This window comes from Pan troglodytes, chromosome 12 (assembly GCF_028858775.2).
Source record: "Pan troglodytes isolate AG18354 chromosome 12, NHGRI_mPanTro3-v2.0_pri, whole genome shotgun sequence".
NCBI lineage: Eukaryota > Metazoa > Chordata > Mammalia > Primates > Hominidae > Pan > Pan troglodytes.
In genome coordinates, this window is record NC_072410.2 from 77,142,006 (window position 1) to 77,160,828 (window position 18,823).

The following is an 18,823-nucleotide window of genomic DNA, read 5'->3' on the forward strand; positions in this document are numbered from 1 at the left end:
CTAAAATTGTTAAAATATCAGTTTGTGTCCTGTAAAGGGAGAACTTAGTTTATTAAAACCCCATTCATTAAGAGTAATTGGAAGAAAGCCATTAAGAATTAGTGAAAAATCTGAATATATGTTGAAGTGATGTTGTTTAATTTTTAATATATAATATACATAAATATATAGTTACAGACTAGCAAATATTTAAGGGAGGCTGTTAACTTGATTAAATTATTTGGTTAATTTGTGTTACTATTTATCATCTTAATAATTTGTATTAAAGAGTGCTTTAAGAAAAGAGTGTTTTAATTTTCTAATAGGTTTATTGAAGTAAAATTCATATTGCATTTAATGCAACCATTAGAACTTTATAAGTTCAATAGTTTTTCGTAAATTCACTCAGTTGTGTCACCGTTACCACAAGCAATTTTAGGCCATTTTTCTCCCGAATATTTCCTTGCATCAAGCTTTAGGCAGCCAACTTTCTATCTCTATAGATTTGTCTGTTCTGGTCATTTCATATAAAGGAATCATACAATATGCAGACTTTTGCCGCTGGTTTCTTTCACTTAGCATAATGGTTTCAGAGTTTGTCTGTTATGGTACGTATTAGTATGCCTTTCCTTTTTATTGCTACGTAATACTACATTATATGGATTCTCTACATTTTACTTATCCATTCATCAGTCAGTGAATACTTTGGTTGTTTCTACTTTTTGGATATTATGAATAATGCTATGAACATTCGTGTCTAAGTTTTTGTGTGGACATATGTTTTTATTTCTCTTGGATATATACCTAGGAGTATAATTGCTGGGTTATATGGTAGCTTTACATTTAACCTTTTGAGGAACTGCCATATTTTCCAGAGTGGCTATGCCATTTTTACATTCTCACCAGCGGTTTGTGAAGGTTCCGATTTCTCTACATCCCCCCCAACATTTATTGTCCATCTTTTTGTGTTTTGATTTGCATTTCTCTAATGATGCTGAGCATCTATTCATGTACTTATCAGTCATTTGTATATAATTTTTGAACAAATACCTCTTCAGATCTTTTGTACATTTTAAATTGGGTTGTGGCCAGGCGCGATGGCTCACGCCTATAATCCAAGCACTTTGGGAGGTTGAGGCAGGCGGATCGCCTGAGGTCAGGAGTTCGAGACCAGCCTGGCCAACATGGTGAAACCCCATCTCTTAAGAAAATAAATAAATGAATAAATTGGGTTTTGTCTCCTTATTGTTGAGCTGTAAGAGTTTTAAATATATTCTAGATACCCTTATGTGACATATGATTTGCAAAAATTTTTGTCCCATGCCGTGCATTTTCTTTTCACTTTCTTGATACTATTCTTTGAGGCACAAAAACTAAAATTTGTTGAAGTTCAATCTAGTTTTTTGTTATTGATTACACTTTTGGTGTTATATCTAAGAAGGCTTTATGACTTGAGGTCATAAAATTTTTCTCCTTTTTTAATGGAAATTTTATAGTTTTAGTTCTTGTATTAAGGTCTAAGATCAATTTTGAGTTAATTTTTATGTATAGCATGAAGTAGGGGTCCGTCCACTTTTGTTCTTTTGCATGTGGTTAGTTCTAGTTATTCATGATTTATTGAAAAGATTGGATTTTCTTCATTGAATTATCTTGGTACCCTTGTTGAAAATCAGTTGACACTATATGTATAAGTTTATTTCTGGACTCCAATTCTATTCCATTGTATGTCTATCCTTATGCCAGTCCCCACTGTCTTGATAACTGTGGCTTTGTAGTCAGTTTTGAAATTGGGAAGTGGGAATCTTCCAAGTTTATTTTTATTTTTAAAAATTGACTTGGCTATTCTCAGTCCTTTGAATTACTATATGTGCTTTAAAATTAGTTCACCAATTTCCACAAAACATGCCAATTGGGATTTGATAGGGATTTCACTGAATTTGTAAATCAACTTGGGGAGTGTTGCCATCTTAGCAATATTAGGCCTTCTGATCCCTGAACATGGGATGTTCATGGATATTTATTTAGATCTTCTTTAATTTCTTTCAACAATGTTTTGTAGTTTTCATAGTACAGTTGTTCCTTGGTATATACAGGAGATTGATTCCAGGATCCCTGCATATACCCAAATCTATGTATATGCAAGTCCCAGAGTTGGCCCTGCAGAACCCATGTATATGAAAAATCAGCTCTCCTTATGCGTGGGTTTCAGATCCTGCAATTACTGTATTTTCAATCCCTGTTTGGTTGAAAAAAATCCACGTGTAAGTCAACACATGCAGTTTAAACCTGTATTGTTCAAAGGTCAACCGTGTAAGTTGTGAACTTTTTTTGTTAAATTTATTCCTAAGTATTTTATTCCTTTTGGTGGTATCATAAATGGAATTAAAAAAAATTATTTTCAGAATGTTTATTGCTAGTATGTAGAAATTAATTTTATTTGTTGAGCTTGCGTTCTGCAACTTTGCTGAACTCTTTATTAGTTCTAATAGTTTTGTAGTGGATTGCTTAGAATTTTCTATATATAAGATCATGTTAGCTGCAAATAGAGAAAGTTTTACGTCTTCCTTTCCAATATAGATGGCCTCCCTTCTTTTCCCTGGCTAGAACCTTCAGTACAATGTTGTGAGAGTGGACACACTTGTCTTGTTCCTGGTCTTTGACCAGTAAATATGATGTTAGCTGTGAGATTTCTGTGCACATCCCCTTTCTCATATTAAAGAACTTTCCTTATATTTCCAAGTTTTTTGAGTGTTTTTTATCATGAAGGGCTACCTGATTTTGTCAGATGTTTTTCCACATCTATTGAGATGATCATAGGATTTTTGTTATTTATTCTATTGATATAATGTGTTAGGTTAATTGATTTTTTAGATGTTAAATCAACTGGGCATTCCTGGAATTGATTCTAGTTGATCTTGGTGTATAATCCTTCTTATATATTTCTGGATGTGGTTTGCTATTACTTTATTGAGGATTTTTACATCTATATTCATAAGAGATATTGGTTTGTAGTTTTCTTGTGAAGTCTTGTCTGGTTTTTGTATCAGAGTAATACTGGCCTCATAGAAATATATGTGAAGTTTTTCCTTCTCTAGTATGTTTTGGAAAGTTTGTGAAGAATGGATATTGATTCTTTTTAGAATGTTTGGTAGAATTCAATGGTGGTGCCATCTGGGCCTGGACATTTATTTGTGGGAAATTTTCAAATTACTAATTCAGTGTCCATACTTTTTATAGGTGTGTTCAGATTTTCTGTTTCTTTTTGGTTTGTTTTTGGTAGTTTGTATCTTTCAGGAATTTGTCCATTTTATCTTAGTTATCTAATTTGTCATACAGTTGCTCATGGTATCTCTTATAATCTTTTTTATTTCTACAAGGTCCTTAGTAGTGGCCTCTCTTTTGTTCCTGATCTTGGTGTTTGAGTGTTTCCTGTTGTTTTTCTTGATTAGTCTAGCGAAAGGTCTGTTAATTTTGTTGATATCTTCAAAGAACCAACTTATGGTTTTGTTGATATTTATTGCTTTTCTATTCTCTATTTTATTTTTACCCTATTATTTATTATTTTCTTCTGCTTGTTTTGGTTTTGTTTGTACTTTAAGGAGTGTTTTTAATGTGTTTTAAGACAGTCGTTCTTTTAATATTTTAATTAAGAGCATGGACAGATTGATCTGAAGTTTAAATTCTTTTTTTGCTATTTGCTAGCTTTGTGATTTGGAACAAGTTAGTTTCAGAAAAATTATTATATAAAGTGAAGATAATACATTACTGGTGACTCTAAGGATTACTTGAGATAATATATTTAAAGTGCTTAGATAGGCTCTACAATTAGTAATGCTCAATGGATGGTAACAATTTGTAGCTACTAAATATTGCACCTAGGATTTTACATGTTTGTATTTATCTTAGCACAGGTTATCTTTTCAAATTATAAAAAGTATACCCTTCCAACTCCAGATAATCAAAAATTTTCAATTAGTAGAATCTGAAATGAGATTTTTAGATCATCAAAGTCTCTTCTTGTAAATGTGATAGATAGGCTTTGTATCTGCATTTTATTTTCTAAGAGCATGTTAGGGTTTTCCTTATGTGGGAGGTATGTTACTTGAAAAAAGTGTAAGTAAATGATTATTTTAAAATGTATTCTTGGTTAATAAACGAGTAAAAAATTCATATAGCTGTCAGCTACATAGTCGCCTGATTTGTTTCATATATTTTGTGGATTATTAGTCTTTGCCTTATGTTTGCACTCAGATTCTGGCAATTAACCGTGGAGAAAATTTGAAGGTACTGACGGTTAAGGTCAATATTTCTGATGGAGTGAAGGATGAATTCTGTAGGTGGTGCATCCAAAACAGGTCTGTTTACAGATATTTACAGAATTTTCTTTCTTTCTTTTCTAAAATATGATACCGATATCTATATGTACTGATATGTAAAGATGTCTATTACGTGAACATTTTTAAAAAGCCAGTGACAGGCCGGGCGCGGTGGCTCACGCCTGTAATCCCAGCACTTTCGGAGGCTGAGAGGGGTGGATCGCGAGGTCAGGAGTTCAATATGAGCCTGGCCAAGATGGTGAAACCCTGTCTCTACTAAAAATACAAAAACAAAAAATTAGCTGGGCATGGTGGTGCACACCTGTAATCCCAGCTACTTAGGAGGCTGAGGCAGAGAATTGCTTGAACCCAAGAGGCTGAGGTTGCAGTGAGCCGAGATCACGCCACTGCACTCCAGCCTGGGCGACAGAGCAAGACTCCATCTCAAGAAAACAAACAAACAAACAAAAAACCCACCAATAACAGACAAGGTATGTAGTGTCCCTTTTGCATTTAAAAAAATAATAAAATAAGTATGTGTGTCATGCATATTTAAACAGAGATTATCCAGGAGGGTATGTGAGGAATTTTTGTTAGTGATTATCTCTGTGGAGAAGAACTTTTTTACTTCATTACTTTTCTGTACTATTTGAAACTTTTGTAAGATCATCTTTTCCCTTGCAAAAATAAACTAACAAAAATATGCTCTATGTATCATATCTGAAGTGTTTAGCTCTTTAAGGATGATGGAAACAAAAATTAAATTATTGGATATTACAATATAAATAAGCATTCTGTATGTGGGGATAAATGTTGCATGTTAAGGATGATTGAAAGAAACATTAAATTTATTAGATATTTTAAGGAAATGTCTAAGCTTATGTAATTTTTTATTACCCTTTTTATTTGTTAAGGGAGCCTTTTAAAATAGCACCATGTTTGTATAATACTTTTTACTTTTAGTTTTAATTTTTCAGAGTGTAATTGATCCTCACAAAAATGTATTTAGTTGGTAGAGCAGATTTTGTAGCCACCACTTAGCCAGTGAGAAAACTGATACAAAGAGGTAAGTAAAGTGGCTCCCTAGCAGCTAGGAGATGTAAATTTTGATAAAGTTCATCACCAGCTAGTTCTGTGTAACTTTAGGATAAAGAGATTGCTAGGAATGATACTTAAAAAGTTAGATGACTTGTTCTTTGAAAATAAGTATCATGGATTTTGGAAATCAGTTATCTCATTCAACACAACTGTTTTGTTAATTCATTAAAAGCCATGAAGGATCAACTTGCTTAACAACCAAATACTACTAACTAAGCAACCATTAAGTAAAACAACAGTCTAAATGTTAATCAATAGGTAAATTGCTTAAGCCAATTATGTTATATCCATATGGTGGAATTCTGTGCAGCCATTTTGAAAAAGTGGAAATAGAGCTGAAGTTGAAATATGAACATGTCTTACTAAGTTAAAAAGACAATTTACAATTAGCATTTATTTATAGTATGATTTCACTAGTGGCAAATAAGTGTCTTTATATTACTGTGTATATTTTTCTATATAGTTTCTTTTCTTTTTCTTTTTTTGAGAGACAGGGTCTCACTCTGTTGCCTAGGCTGGAGCACACAGGTGCTATCATAGCTCACTACAGCCTCAATCTCCCAGACTCCAGTGATTCTCCCACTTTAGTCTCCCGTGTAGCTGGGACCATAGGTGCGTACCGCTGGCTAAACTTTTTTTTTTTTAAGAGATGAGGTCTTGCCATGTTGCCCAGGCTGGTCTTGAACTCCTGGGCTCAAGCAGTCCTCCTATCTGAGCCTCCCAAAATGCTGGCGTGACAGGCATGACCCACCATGCCTGGCTAGTTGTCATTTTTTATGAATGCTTATTTCCTTTATAAATAAGCAAATAAATTCCAATGAAAGGAAAGAGGAAATGTATGCCTAAAAGAAATGCTAAATTTAAAAAATTATGAAATTAGATAATTTTAAGATATGACAAAACTCTAAGATAGTTTCATAGAGGAAACTCCTAAGAAGTAGATATATTTGAGTTTGAATTCCAGTTATATTACTTTCTACCTCTGCACCTATGGGCATGTTACTTAATTTCTTTCTCAGTTTTGTCTATCCTTAAAATGGTAATACTTTACTTGTAGATTTGAGAGAATTAAATGATAATCTACGTAACTGTATAGCACAATGTCTGGTGAAGAACAGGCCTTTGATGGTATCTGTTATTACAAAGTAGTGGGATTATTGTGCTAATTCTTTTTAGAAATGTTTTAGTAAATCACAGTAAGTTGAAGACAATTTCTGGCTTATTTTTCTGTAAATATTCATAATACTCAGTATCAGAGTCAGTCCTCAGTAGTTAAAGAAAAAATATGCTTTTAACCTATTTATTAGCTTTAGACTAAGTAAATGTCAAGGAATTTTTTTACAGTGATTTATTTTTCCATGGCTTATTTATATTTTATTTAGTTCTCCAATTGAAAAATTTGTAATATTATTTAGCCTACAATGTAACATGTTACATCATTATGGCATAGTAATATAATTTTCAGTCAGGTTTGGAAGTTTTTCTTTTTCTTTTTTTTCTTTTCTTTTTTGAGACAGGGTCTCAATCTGTCACTCATGCTGGAGTGCAGTGGCATGATCTTGGCTCAGTGCAGCCTTGACTTCCCAGTTTCAAGCTGTCCTCTCACCTGAGCCTCCTGAGTAGCTGGGACTACAGGTGCGCACCACCACACCCAGCTAAATTTTTCTTTCTTGTAGAGACAGGGGTTTTGCCATATTTCCCAGGCTGTTCTCAAACTCCTGAACTCAAGTGATCCACCAACTTCCGCCTCCCAAAGTACTGGGATGAACCACCCCAGGCATGAACCACCATGCCCGGCCTGAAACTTTTTCTTCATTTAGATAATTCCAAGAGCTGAAACACTTTTCTAGGACCTAAAAAATTATTCTCAAAAGAATTTTTTTTTTCCTTTAAGCACATGTGAATGACTAGAAATGCTTACTTGATGAATCTTCTAGTTCCTTTTTTTACTCTCTTTTTCCCTATTTCTTCCACCCTCTTCTGTATGTACTCATCCATTCAAGTTATGTGCTAGATTTTGGAGATTCACCTGTAAATTAGACAGATATACTGCTTATCCGTGATGACAGCGTAGTTTAATGAGAACAACACTGGGAAAATCATTACGAGTATGTTGAGATTATGAAGGAAAAGTGTAGTAAGAAGAAGAAAAGTGCTTGTAACAGAGCCCTGAGTAGTGTGGACTTGACAGCTAGGTAGGTTGGAGATAGAAGGAGAAGGAAGAGAAGTGACATGGAATGAAGATTGAGATGTTGACACAGGTTAGATCATACATAGCTTTCAGGTATGCTAAAGATTTTTTTCTTTTAAGGATGGTGGGAAGCCAATAAAGATTTTAAATACAGGAGTGTGATGATCAGATTGCATTTTAAGATCACTCAGGCCACAGTGTAGATAATTATTTGGAAGGAATCAAGAGTAGATATGGGACAAGAGATTATGGTAGCTTAGACTAGGGTGGTAGCAATAGGGAATAAGTAGATAGATTTGGGCAATATTTAGGAGGTAGACAGGGGCAGGACAAGGTATCTGATTAAATGGTGGGTGGATTGGTTAGGGAGAGGTGAAGTGAAGCATAAAATTTGTGTGGCGGCTGGGCGTGGTGGCTCACGCCTGTAATCCCAGCACTTTGGGAGACCGAGGTGAGAGGATCACCTGAGATCAGGAGTTCAAGACTTTGAGACCAACCTGACCAACATGGCGAAACCCTGTCTCTACACAAAATACAAAAATTAACCAGGCATGGTGGTGCATGCGTGTAACCCCAGCTACTTGGGAGGCTGAGGCAGGAGAATTGCTTGAACCCAGGAGGTAGAGGTTGCAGTGAGCCGAGATTGCGCCATTGCACTCCAGCCTGGGTGACAAGAGTGAAACTCCATCTCAAAAAAAAAAAAAAAAAAAAAATTGTGTGGCTTGAACAATAAGGTGGATGATATAGTTACTATCACACTATAAATATATTAAGAACTATGTAATAGGGCAAATAGTGATTTAAATGGCAATCTTGTCATTACATAAGTTAATTAGCATAACAAGGAATAATTTAAAGCTAATGTATTAGTATTAAAACTAATATTTAGGTCCAAATTCAGCAAATGAACAATTCCTCATTTGGAATTGTATGTTACTAGTACAAGATAAGTATGAAGAGGATTTCTAAGCTTTTTAGATGCTGAAATAGTTGCTGTGTGTGTGAGAACCTCAGTAATTTAAGTTTCTGCATTTGCTCTCTAAATAAAAATGCATCTAAGGAAATTTTTTTTAAAAAATTAAGAAAACTTCTTTTTAGAGACATTATCTCGCTATGTTGCTCAGGCTGGTCTCAAACTCCTGGATTTAAACAATCCTTCTGCCTCAGCCTTCAAATTAGCTGGGACTGCAGGCATGCACCACCACACCTGGCTTCAGAACTTGTCTTTTGAGTTTGCAGATTTTTGTGTCTTTGACTTGATAAGTTAATTTTTATTCTCCCTAAAATTGTGCTGCTGTTTTTCATGTAGTAGATTTAAGGGAAACTGTCTCTCTTTTAAATGTGGAAAAAAGAAAGCCCAGTGGAGAGAGCCTGTCTTTATCTTATATATATGAAGTTGGGAGAGCATATTTCTTTGCCAAAGTGGAGAATATTTCTTTGGAGGAGTCTGTGATCCCTCACCTCAGTTTTGTGCTTCATTGTATGCAACATACATAGCATGTGTTTTGCAATGTATATTTGGTTTAAGTGAGTCCTACTTAGTTTTATTCAGATGTATTTAACTGTTGAATTAGAGGAAGAATCAAGTTTTGAGATGACTTCCTGTAAGGCAAACCCATCATATTTTCTTTAAGTTTAAAGATTTAAGCAACAGGGTTTGTGAATTTACTATACTATTTCAGGTCCCTTAGTATGCTAAGTGCCTTCAATAAATCCCAGGAAGCCGGTGAAGGGCAGGAATTGTTTTGGTGTAAGGAGCAAAAACGAGTTTCTATAATGTAGGAAATGAATGTAGCCGTTCTCTTTCAGGGCTGGGTCTAGTGGTCTAAAGTTCAACTGAATGGGCATAATTGAGGCATCCTCAAGTATTAAATAGACCCATAGCTCTCTGTTCCAGGAAGGGGAGGAGAGCAGTCCAAGCCAAGGGAGGATCTTGAGACTTGAAGAAGACTACTGGGGGTTTGAGAGGGTATGGGTAGGTGATATTTAAGATTTCTGGCTTTTTCCTGCAAGCAGTGGCTTAAAGGGAAACACCTTAGGAGACAAATCAGATACATACATTAAAACAAATCACTCTGTTAGGGTCTTCCTACCTCTAAGGACTATCTGTCTAGCATATTGTTGCATGATTCAGGACTATGTTCTCTCTCCTACCTCGTCAAGCTCCATAGCTTTGTGTATAAGACCCTTTATGATCCAGCCACTGCCACATTTTCTACCCTCATCTTTCCTCCTGTTGATCTTGCCACTTTATTTCCTAGAAGCGCTAACCTTATAGTTACTTCAATTTACCGTGCTTTTTCATGCCTCTAAGCTTTTACATATGCTATAATTTCTTCCCAGAATGCCCTTATTCTTTTGTCTTGCTTGGTAAACTACAATTCATTAAAAAAACCTATCTCAGATGTTTCTTTTGGGAAGTCTTTCTTGACATTGGATTCCCCAAATTAATAATAATAACAGCAGCAGCAGCAGCAGCAAAAACTTACATAGAATGTATTAGGCACCATTATAAGTCCCTTGCTTATGTTAACTCACAACAATTCAATGAAGTAGACTATTACTCCCATTTTACTGATGAAGAAATAGTAGCACAGATATACTTAAGTAAATCCACCATGAACATAGAGCAAGGCCAGACATGGTGGGTCACGCCTATAATCCCAGCACTTTGGGAGGCCAAAGCAGGTAGATCACTTGAGGTCAGCAGTTCGAGACTGGCCTGAACAAAGTGGTGAAAACCTGTCTCTACTAAAAATACAAAAATTAGCTGGGCGGGATGGCGCACGTCTGTAGTCCCAGCTACTCGGGAGGCTGAGGCAGGAGAATGGCTTGAACCTGGGAGGTGGAGGTTGCAATGAGCCAAGATTGTGCCTCTGCACTCCAGCCTGGGTGACAGAATGAGATGAGACTCTGTCTCAAAAAAAAAAAAAAAAAAAAAAAAAGTAATAGAGCATAGAGCAGAACAGATCATACTTTTAACTAGTATATTATACTGCTGTTTGCTGTCACTTCTGCTTTTGAGCTCTTCATATCTTTAACATTTATTTCTGTTTTTACATTTATTGTGCCGTACATTTGTTTAGATATTTGTTTCATTGAAAAAAGGTGTGTTTGTTGAATTCATGCCTTTTTTCAATGGAGTAGAGAAATCCTACTCCTCTGTATCCCTAATTCCTTCAGGCAAATGTTACAGTAGGGAGCAGCAGGGATTTAGGTGGAAGGAAGGATGTATATCCTGCCTAAAAGCACTTCCACTAAAATTTAAAAACTGTATGACACTTTCTATGGAAGAGATTCAGTTAGTTGCTATTATGTAATCTTTGGAATAAAACATTGTAAGTGCTTAAATGTTTGTTCAGTGAAATGTAGTTCATTTCCTAGCCTAAGATAAGTAAAGGGGATGAGAGTACCCTTAAGGTAATATTAATTAATATTTTGTTAATGGTTTTCATTCAAGAGGGCAAGGGCAGAGATGCTGTAGATGGATGAAAACACAGAATGGATAGTATCATAGGACCAACAGGTTTATATGCCCACTGTGCAGTAACAGACTAATACACCAAGACAGCAGGGTTTGTAGCAGAGAAAAGAGTTTAATGGGCCTGGCGAGGTAGCTCACGCCTGCAATCCCAGCACTTTGGGAGGCTGACATGGGCAGATCACGAGGTCAGGAGATCGAGACCATCCTGGCTAATACAGGGAAACCCCATCTGTACTAAAAATACAAAAACCAAAAATTAGCCGGGTATGGTGGCGCCTGTAGTCCCAGCTACTCAGGAGGCTGAGGCAGGAGAATGGCATGAACCCAGGAGCTGGAGGTTGCAGTGGGCCGAGATGGCGCCACTGCACTCCAGCCTGGGCGACAGAGCAGGACTCCGTCTCAAAAAAAAAAAAAAAAGGTGTTTAATGATTGCAGGGCACTGAGTGAAGAGATGGGAGGAGGCCTTGAAATCCATTTTTCCAAAAAATTCTGGGCTGGGTTTTTTTTGTTTGTTTTGTTTTTGTTTTTAAGAAAGGGTCTCTGTTGCTTAGCTGTAGTGCAGTGGTGCATCATGGCTTACTACAGCTTCAACCTCCTGGGCTCAAGTGATCCTCCTGCTTCAGCCTTGTAAGTAGCGGGGACTACAGGCACACACCAACACATCCAGCTAAATTTTTATTTTTTGTAGAGACAAGGTCTGGCTATGTTGCCCAGACTAGTCTTGAACTCCAAGTGATCCTCCCACTTTGGCCTCTGGAAGGCCATACTCTGGGATTACAGATGTGAGTTACTGTGCCCAGCCTGGGCTAGGATTTTTAAGGGGATCGTGGAAGGAAAGGAGCTGGAAATTTGTGGTCTTTGATTGGTTGGGGTAAGGGGGATAAAATCATCAGCATATGGAAACTGTACTCTTTGGTGAGTCAGCTTCTTGGTGGGAGTCTTTCATACTAGCTGATGTCAGTAGTTTTGTTGGTACACAGGACCTGAAAGAGTATTCAAATGGAAAACTTAACATTTCATAATGTTCAGGTTGTTACCTATAGAGCAGTTAAGGGGAGCTATAATCTAGTAACAGGGTCTGTGTGATTCTAGGACAGTAGGCACCAAACAACTATGAGGAAGCAGGTCAGAGAGTGAGCTGACCTCATGATTAATGCTGAATGTGCTGCCAGCTTGGTTTATTTTCATTTCTAGCCCTCCCTTCTTTCCTGATTAATTTTATAAGGTTTATAGGGACCGTTTCAGTGAGGCTACATTTGTCCTTTTAGCTTGTGCTTTTCTCTTCTATTCTTTCCCCACTGTTCATTAACAATTGGTTCTGTGGCATTTATAGTCCTCATTACATATGCAGATGCTGCCTGGTAGAGCATTGTGGCCTGAGCAATAGAGTAAGTTCTCAGAAATGGCAAGAGGCAAGGGTTGAAACAGAGTTTCTGCTTTGCTCAGTCTACTTTAACTCTCAGAAAGAGATAAAGAAAGGGGGAAAAAAAGGATACAGTGGCTGTCTTAACTTGGACTAACATAACAAAATACCACAGACTATGTGGCTTCAACAGGAGAAATTTATTTTCTCATAGTTCTGGAGGCTGAGAAGTCCAAGATCAAAATGCCAGCTGATTCATTTTCTGGTGAGGGCTGCCCTCGGCTCGTAGACAGCTGCATTCTTGCTGTGTCCTCACATGGTTGAGAAAGAGAGAGAAAGAGCAAGCCCTCTGTTATCTCTTCTTATCAGGGCACTGATTCCATCATGAGAGCCCCACCCTTATGACTTCATCTAAACCTGATTATCCCCCAAAGGCCCCATCTTCAAGGTATGGATTTGGGGAGGGACACAATTCAGTCTGTAGCAGTGGTGTAATAATTTTTTGGTGACTTTCTTGTATCTTAAGATTTTGGCCATTATTAATAATGCTTTGGAGACCCTTTACTGAAGAGGAAATTTTTTCCTTGTTTTATATCTGACCATAGATAGTTACTAGGATTTTTAAAATAAAAACTCCAGATGTCATAGTAATAATTTTCAGATACCACAGCCTTTCCTCGCAGATTATGTTACTTTGGCTTCAATAAAGGTTTTCCCCCCTTCTGTATTCCACCTCCCTTCTTTCTGGGAGCCTTTTTATGGCCTTATTTATTGTTGCATCAGTTTTAGTGTGGGCTTTTCTGTTTTGCAGGTGGAGACCACGTAGCTTTGCAAGGCCAGAGTTAATGAAGATCTTATATAATTCACTGAATGATTCCTTTAAACGCCTTATTTATCCTCTTCTCTGTAGAGAATTCAGGTATATATCTTGTCTTGTTTAATTTTGTGTACTGATTATTGTTATATGATACTAGTACCATTACAGTGTGTAGCTAATGTTTGTTGATTGATTAACCTATCGAAAGAATTTAGTCAGCATCACAAAGTGTTAAAGTTAAGGCTTGATTTCAATCTGTAGATGCATTCACATGCATAGATCATAAAAATAGTTCTTAATTATGATATGTTTTTCAAATCTTGACCACTTAATGTGTACCCCTTGAAATCCTGCAATACTAGTCTTGCAGCTGGAGGCAGTTTTTAGAGGTAAGAGAGCCAAAGAAAGCTTAAGGAAATCAGTAGGGTACATGATGAATCAATTACTTTGTTTTTAACTCCAAGTGGGAGTTATTTGGATGAAAAATTATCAGCAATGATAAATATTAGGAGATTATTAAAATGGCAATGTGAACGGACTAATAGAAGGACTAAGTAATATAGATGAAAACTGCAAAAGAGGTGAGGTGCAGAATTGTTTTCAGGACAGAAGATGGAAAGAAAAGAAATGTAGGGAGGCAAAACTCCTCTCTCTTGCTTCTCTGTAACCCTTGTTTTTGCACCCAATCTTTAGAAACTAGACATTCCCTAATTCATTCCTTCCAAAATATTATAGATTATCTTCATTCTCATTTATTTGTAGGTTTCAGCAAGGGCTACTTGAAAACTGTAGTTTTGTAGCCATCTCTTCAACTTCTCTAGAATTTTTAGCAGCCTATGTAGGGCTTGTTTCTCTTTTGCTGGACTTGACCATTGACTTAAGATGGGTTCAGAGCAGGGAGTGAGCAGGTACTATTAAAAAAGACACATAGTCCTGTTGTCCAATTTCTTTTTACCAAAGTCATTTAATCTCTTGTTACATCCATTTTAGCCTAGATGTAGCCTAAAAATATTGTTCCTTTTAGAATTGTATTTCATTTCAAGCTGTCTAACATCGCTTGCTTTTGAGAGCTAGGGCATACACTTTAAAAATTAGGAATTTGGTTCTTCCTGAAGGAAAAAATTATGTTATTTAAAATTTCAATTTCTTTTTGTATGTTTTTCTTTTTATTGTTTTCTCATGTTGCTTATGTCTAGTGGCACTTTTGACATTTCTTGCATATATTTTTGATTTGAGTAGCTTCACTGCATGTGGAATAATTTCATTAAGGTTTAATGTAAACAGTTTGATGTGGGATCATTTAATGTATAAACTGTTTCTGAATTCCATTAGCAGTAGATAAGCAAGAGTACTTTCTCTTTCTTTTTCTAAAATGCCCATGGTTAAAATAATATAACTTATTTCAGTTTATAAGTTAGTTTGCAGGTATTATCTACAGATACGCCTCCTGATAGGAATACTTAACCTGAATAGCAATTAAAGAGGAGGACACTCCCACTTGGTTTGTTTTTTAGACCATTTTATTTTGCAGTCACTTAATTTGGTTGACTGTATACTATGCATAGCCTACTTCTGCATATCTTATTCCCGTGACTGTCATGATCATTCATCCATGTGTCATTTTTCACATCTATCTCTGTCATCAGTTCTACATTGTCAGTTACAAAGTGCTATCTATTTTGCCATCTTTTATTATAACTTGAATTTTTCCTCCCCTTTATCTCCGTGGTGACTGTCTTAATTCAGGACATCATCATTTTTTGTCTGGATTACTGAACTAGCGTCATAGATGATCTTGGTCTTCTGTCTTGTCTTTTCCAATGCATATTACAAATCACCCTTTCAAAATTCTCATCTCACAATTTCATGCTTGTGTACTTCTTTCAGCTGATCTTGTTTGTCTCCAGGATAGAATCCAAGCTCTTGAGAAGAACATGCATGACCCTTTGTGATCTGTTTTTTTCTTGCCTCTACTTCTGTCTCGCTGTTTCTTTTTACTTTAGCATACGAAATTACTTGCTGTTTCTATGATGAGCCATGAGCCTTTACATATGCTGTTTCCATTGTCCGGGATATTTTCTCCCTGCCCACTGTGCCTACTTTTGTTTGCATCCCATGTGACATTCAAATGTGCGTACACTCTCTGTCTTTCTCACATATACACATATTTATAAATATGGGTTTTATATACAGTAGAGAGCAGATAGAGAGGTAATGTAGGTATGATAAACTTACAAGACTTGCTTCAGAATTGCTTGTGGTATCATATTACTGTGACTAGTGAAAATAGACTCAATATAATTTTTGTATATTTTTCTCTTAAGTTATATTGTTATAATAAATTATCCTTTGAGAAATAATTGTACAAAATGAATTCTGCTCCTTTTCTGGAAAGAAAATTTGGGTGAATGAAAAATTTTTTCTTTTCATCTATTTCTAAAGAGCCAAACTAACATCAGATGCAGAGAAGGAATCAGTAATGATGTTTGGACGGAACCTTCGTCAGCTCCTTTTAACAAGCCCTGTTCCAGGGCGCACCTTAATGGGAGTGGATCCTGGTTATAAACATGGTTGCAAATTAGCTATAATTTCTCCTACTAGTAAGTTGTCTTGCAATTTTCCATGTAAAAGTTGTTTGGTTGGTTATAAGTTTCACTTCATACATTTCATGAGGATTTGGAAATAATGTTAATTTTAAAGGCTTAAAAAGTGGTTTTCTCACATACAGGGGTGTTGGGAACCAGATAATCAAACTTCATTTTTCTCTCATTTGTTGATCAAACTCCTCAGTATACAACTATCATTTATATGCTTCCTATGTCTCAGTAGAGATATTGAGGATTAGTTAGGCTCGGACTTGAACTCTATTAATTCCCCATCAGATTCTATTATTGTGATGCATTTATATATGATGCATTTTAATTCTGCTTATATTTTAAATACCAAAAGACATTTTTATTTTTTTGCTCAATTTTTTTTTCCTGTTTACTTACATTTACACTGATATTCTTCATTTCTTTTGCATTTCCGTGCTTCCATTTGAGATCATTTTCTTTCTGCCTGAAGAACTCTATGCTATTACTTTTAATGAGACACATTGTCTTAGTTTTAGTTTGTCTGAAAACATCTCTGTTTTGCCTTCATTTTTGAAGAATATTTTTTTCTTGGTGTAGAATTCAAGATTGGCAGTTACTTTCAGTACTTTAAAGATGTCATTCTTTTTTTTTTTTTTTTGGCTACTATAATTTTTGTTGAGAAGTCAGCCAAACTGTTCTTATTTGTTATTGTTCCTTTGAAGGTAATATGTCCTTTTCCTCTGGCTGCTAAGATTTTCTCTTTGTGTTTTTCAGTTTTCTTATGATGTGCTTCAGTGGGTGTGTATGTATGGGTTTTCTTGTCTTTTCTTTTCTGCATGAATTCCACTTAGGGTTTGTGGAGCTTCTAGCATCTCTTTCTGGAACTCCAATTACATACATATTATACCTTTCAGTTTCTTCTCTCCTTTTTGTTTATTTTCTGTTGATCATCTAAGTTAATTAATCCTCTATCCTGCTATGTCTAATTTGTTACTAAAACCATCTACTGAGTTCAAGTGATTGGTTTTTCAGTTTTAGAATTTCCATTTGATACTTTGAAAAATAGGGTTATAGCTCCCTATGAACTTCATTTCTAATGTTTTTGATCTTTTAACTTCTTGTTTTATTTTCTATTAGCCTTTACTATTTTAATTTTTTAAGTTTAGATTTTCATTTCTGAAATAATTTTTTCTTTCATCTCGAATTCATTCCCAGTTTATCTCATCTAATTTCTGAGATTTTCTAATTTTGACTTATGTTATTCTTTTATTTATTTAATTTTTACTGAGTCAGGTTCTTGCTCTTTTACCCAGGCTGGAGCACAGTGGCGTGATCTCAGCTCACTGCAGCCTCCGCTTCCTGTGCTCAAACTATCCTCCCACCTCAGCCTCCCGAGTAGGTGGGACCATAGGCACGCACCACCACGCCTGCCTTTTTTTTTTTTTTTTTTTTTTTTTTTTTGTATTTTTAGTAGAGGCGGAGTTTCGTCATGTTGCCCAGGCTGGTCTTGAAATCCTGAGCTCAAGCTATGTGCCTGCCTTGGCCTTCCAAAGTGCTGGGATTACCAGCATGAGCCAGAATTAACATTACTCTTATTTTCTGTAATGTTTCTTTTTAAGAAGCTTGTTCTCATACATTAGGCACATCTTTCTGTAAGGACATTATATTAGTCTTTTAAAAATTTTTTTGCTTAAAAAAATAATCATTCTATATAGAATTTGACTATCATGCATTTCTTTTGTTTAGTTTTACATACGTTAGTTTGAACTTTTAGTAGAAGCTGGGTCAGGCAAGTTGTTCTCACTGTATATCTCTAGAACTTTCTCTTCTGTTTTTTCCAAATCATTAAAAAAAAAAAAACTCTGTGTGGATTGAGAGATAGTTTATAGTTTCTGGAATCTGCTTCTCTGTTGCTTTCCTTTATTTTATCTGGGCTTTCTTTTTCCTTTGCTGTTACTATCTTTACTTTGCTCAGTTTGAATGTGATTACCAATTGTTTCTCCTCAGTGTGGAATTTTTGTCTTTAAAGGTATCTTTTACTAGTTAGTTTCAAGAGTTCATAGGGATCAGTGTTTTCCAATCCTTTCAGAAGTACTGGACCCCCTTTGTGCTGAATCTCTCTCAGTTTCAGCTCCTGTTCTCAAACTGACTGTTGAGATTTCCAGGGAAGTAGCCTTTGACATTTTTGGGATTCTCCTGTTCTCAGTTCCATCACATATTCCACTGTTTCTTTCTGCTTCCTTCCATGCAGATGCTGATGCATAGGTGTCTTGTCAGTACATTGTTCCCACCCGCTTTTTTGGGGGGTGGGGGTTTGTGGGGATATTTTATCTATGTTCTAGATATAGTCGTGACTTTTTGGTTTTGTTATCCTAGTTGTCTTTTTATGCTGTTCATTTTACAGCCAGTGGGAAATATATTTTATCAGTGTTTTTTTTTTTTTGCATCTGTTCATATATCATGTGGCTTTTGTCCTTTACTATGTTGCTGTGATTAATTATATTACTAGAATTTTTTAAAATGTCAAGTCACACTTTCCTTAGATTAATGGAACTTGGTTATGATACTTTCTTTTGGGTGTGTTGTTAGATCAGTTTTCAGTTATTATATTGCTTATAGGATAATTGTTTTAAAAATGTCACAAACACATCTATATTCTTAAGCTGTTTTGGTAAGATATTTCTAATTATCTGTTTTCATAATTTAATATAAAGTTGTTTATAATGGTAGATATCTTTTAAACCTGTGTTCAATCTCTAGTTATATCTTCTTTTTATTCCTAATATAATTCCTGTATTTGTATGTTCTATCCTTTCTTTTACTTGATTGGTATTGCTAAAAGTATGTTTTTCTCTTAAGTGATTTGTAACTACACTTTGTTAATCTTTTCTGTTGCATTTTTTTCTGTTAATTTTTGCTTTTAACTTCAACATTTTCTACCTTCTGCTTTCTTTGGGTTATTTTGCTGTTCTTTTCCTAACTTGTAAGTTAGTCTCTTA

General features: G+C 35.5%; 1 protein-coding gene across 4 annotated transcripts in view; it reads left to right on the forward strand.

Moving 5' to 3' along the window:
* The window catches only part of SRBD1 (S1 RNA binding domain 1), a 222,113-nt gene that overhangs the window by 44,389 nt on the left and 158,901 nt on the right, over positions 1 to 18,823 (forward strand). For all 4 annotated transcript variants that reach the window (XM_009442416.4, XM_024354336.3, XM_063789122.1 and 1 more), the window contains exons 10-12: positions 4,231 to 4,334; positions 13,243 to 13,350; positions 15,691 to 15,848. In XM_009442416.4, coding sequence (XP_009440691.3) covers positions 4,231 to 4,334; positions 13,243 to 13,350; positions 15,691 to 15,848 — 370 coding nt within the window. The remainder of the gene's footprint in view (positions 1 to 4,230; positions 4,335 to 13,242; positions 13,351 to 15,690; positions 15,849 to 18,823) is intronic.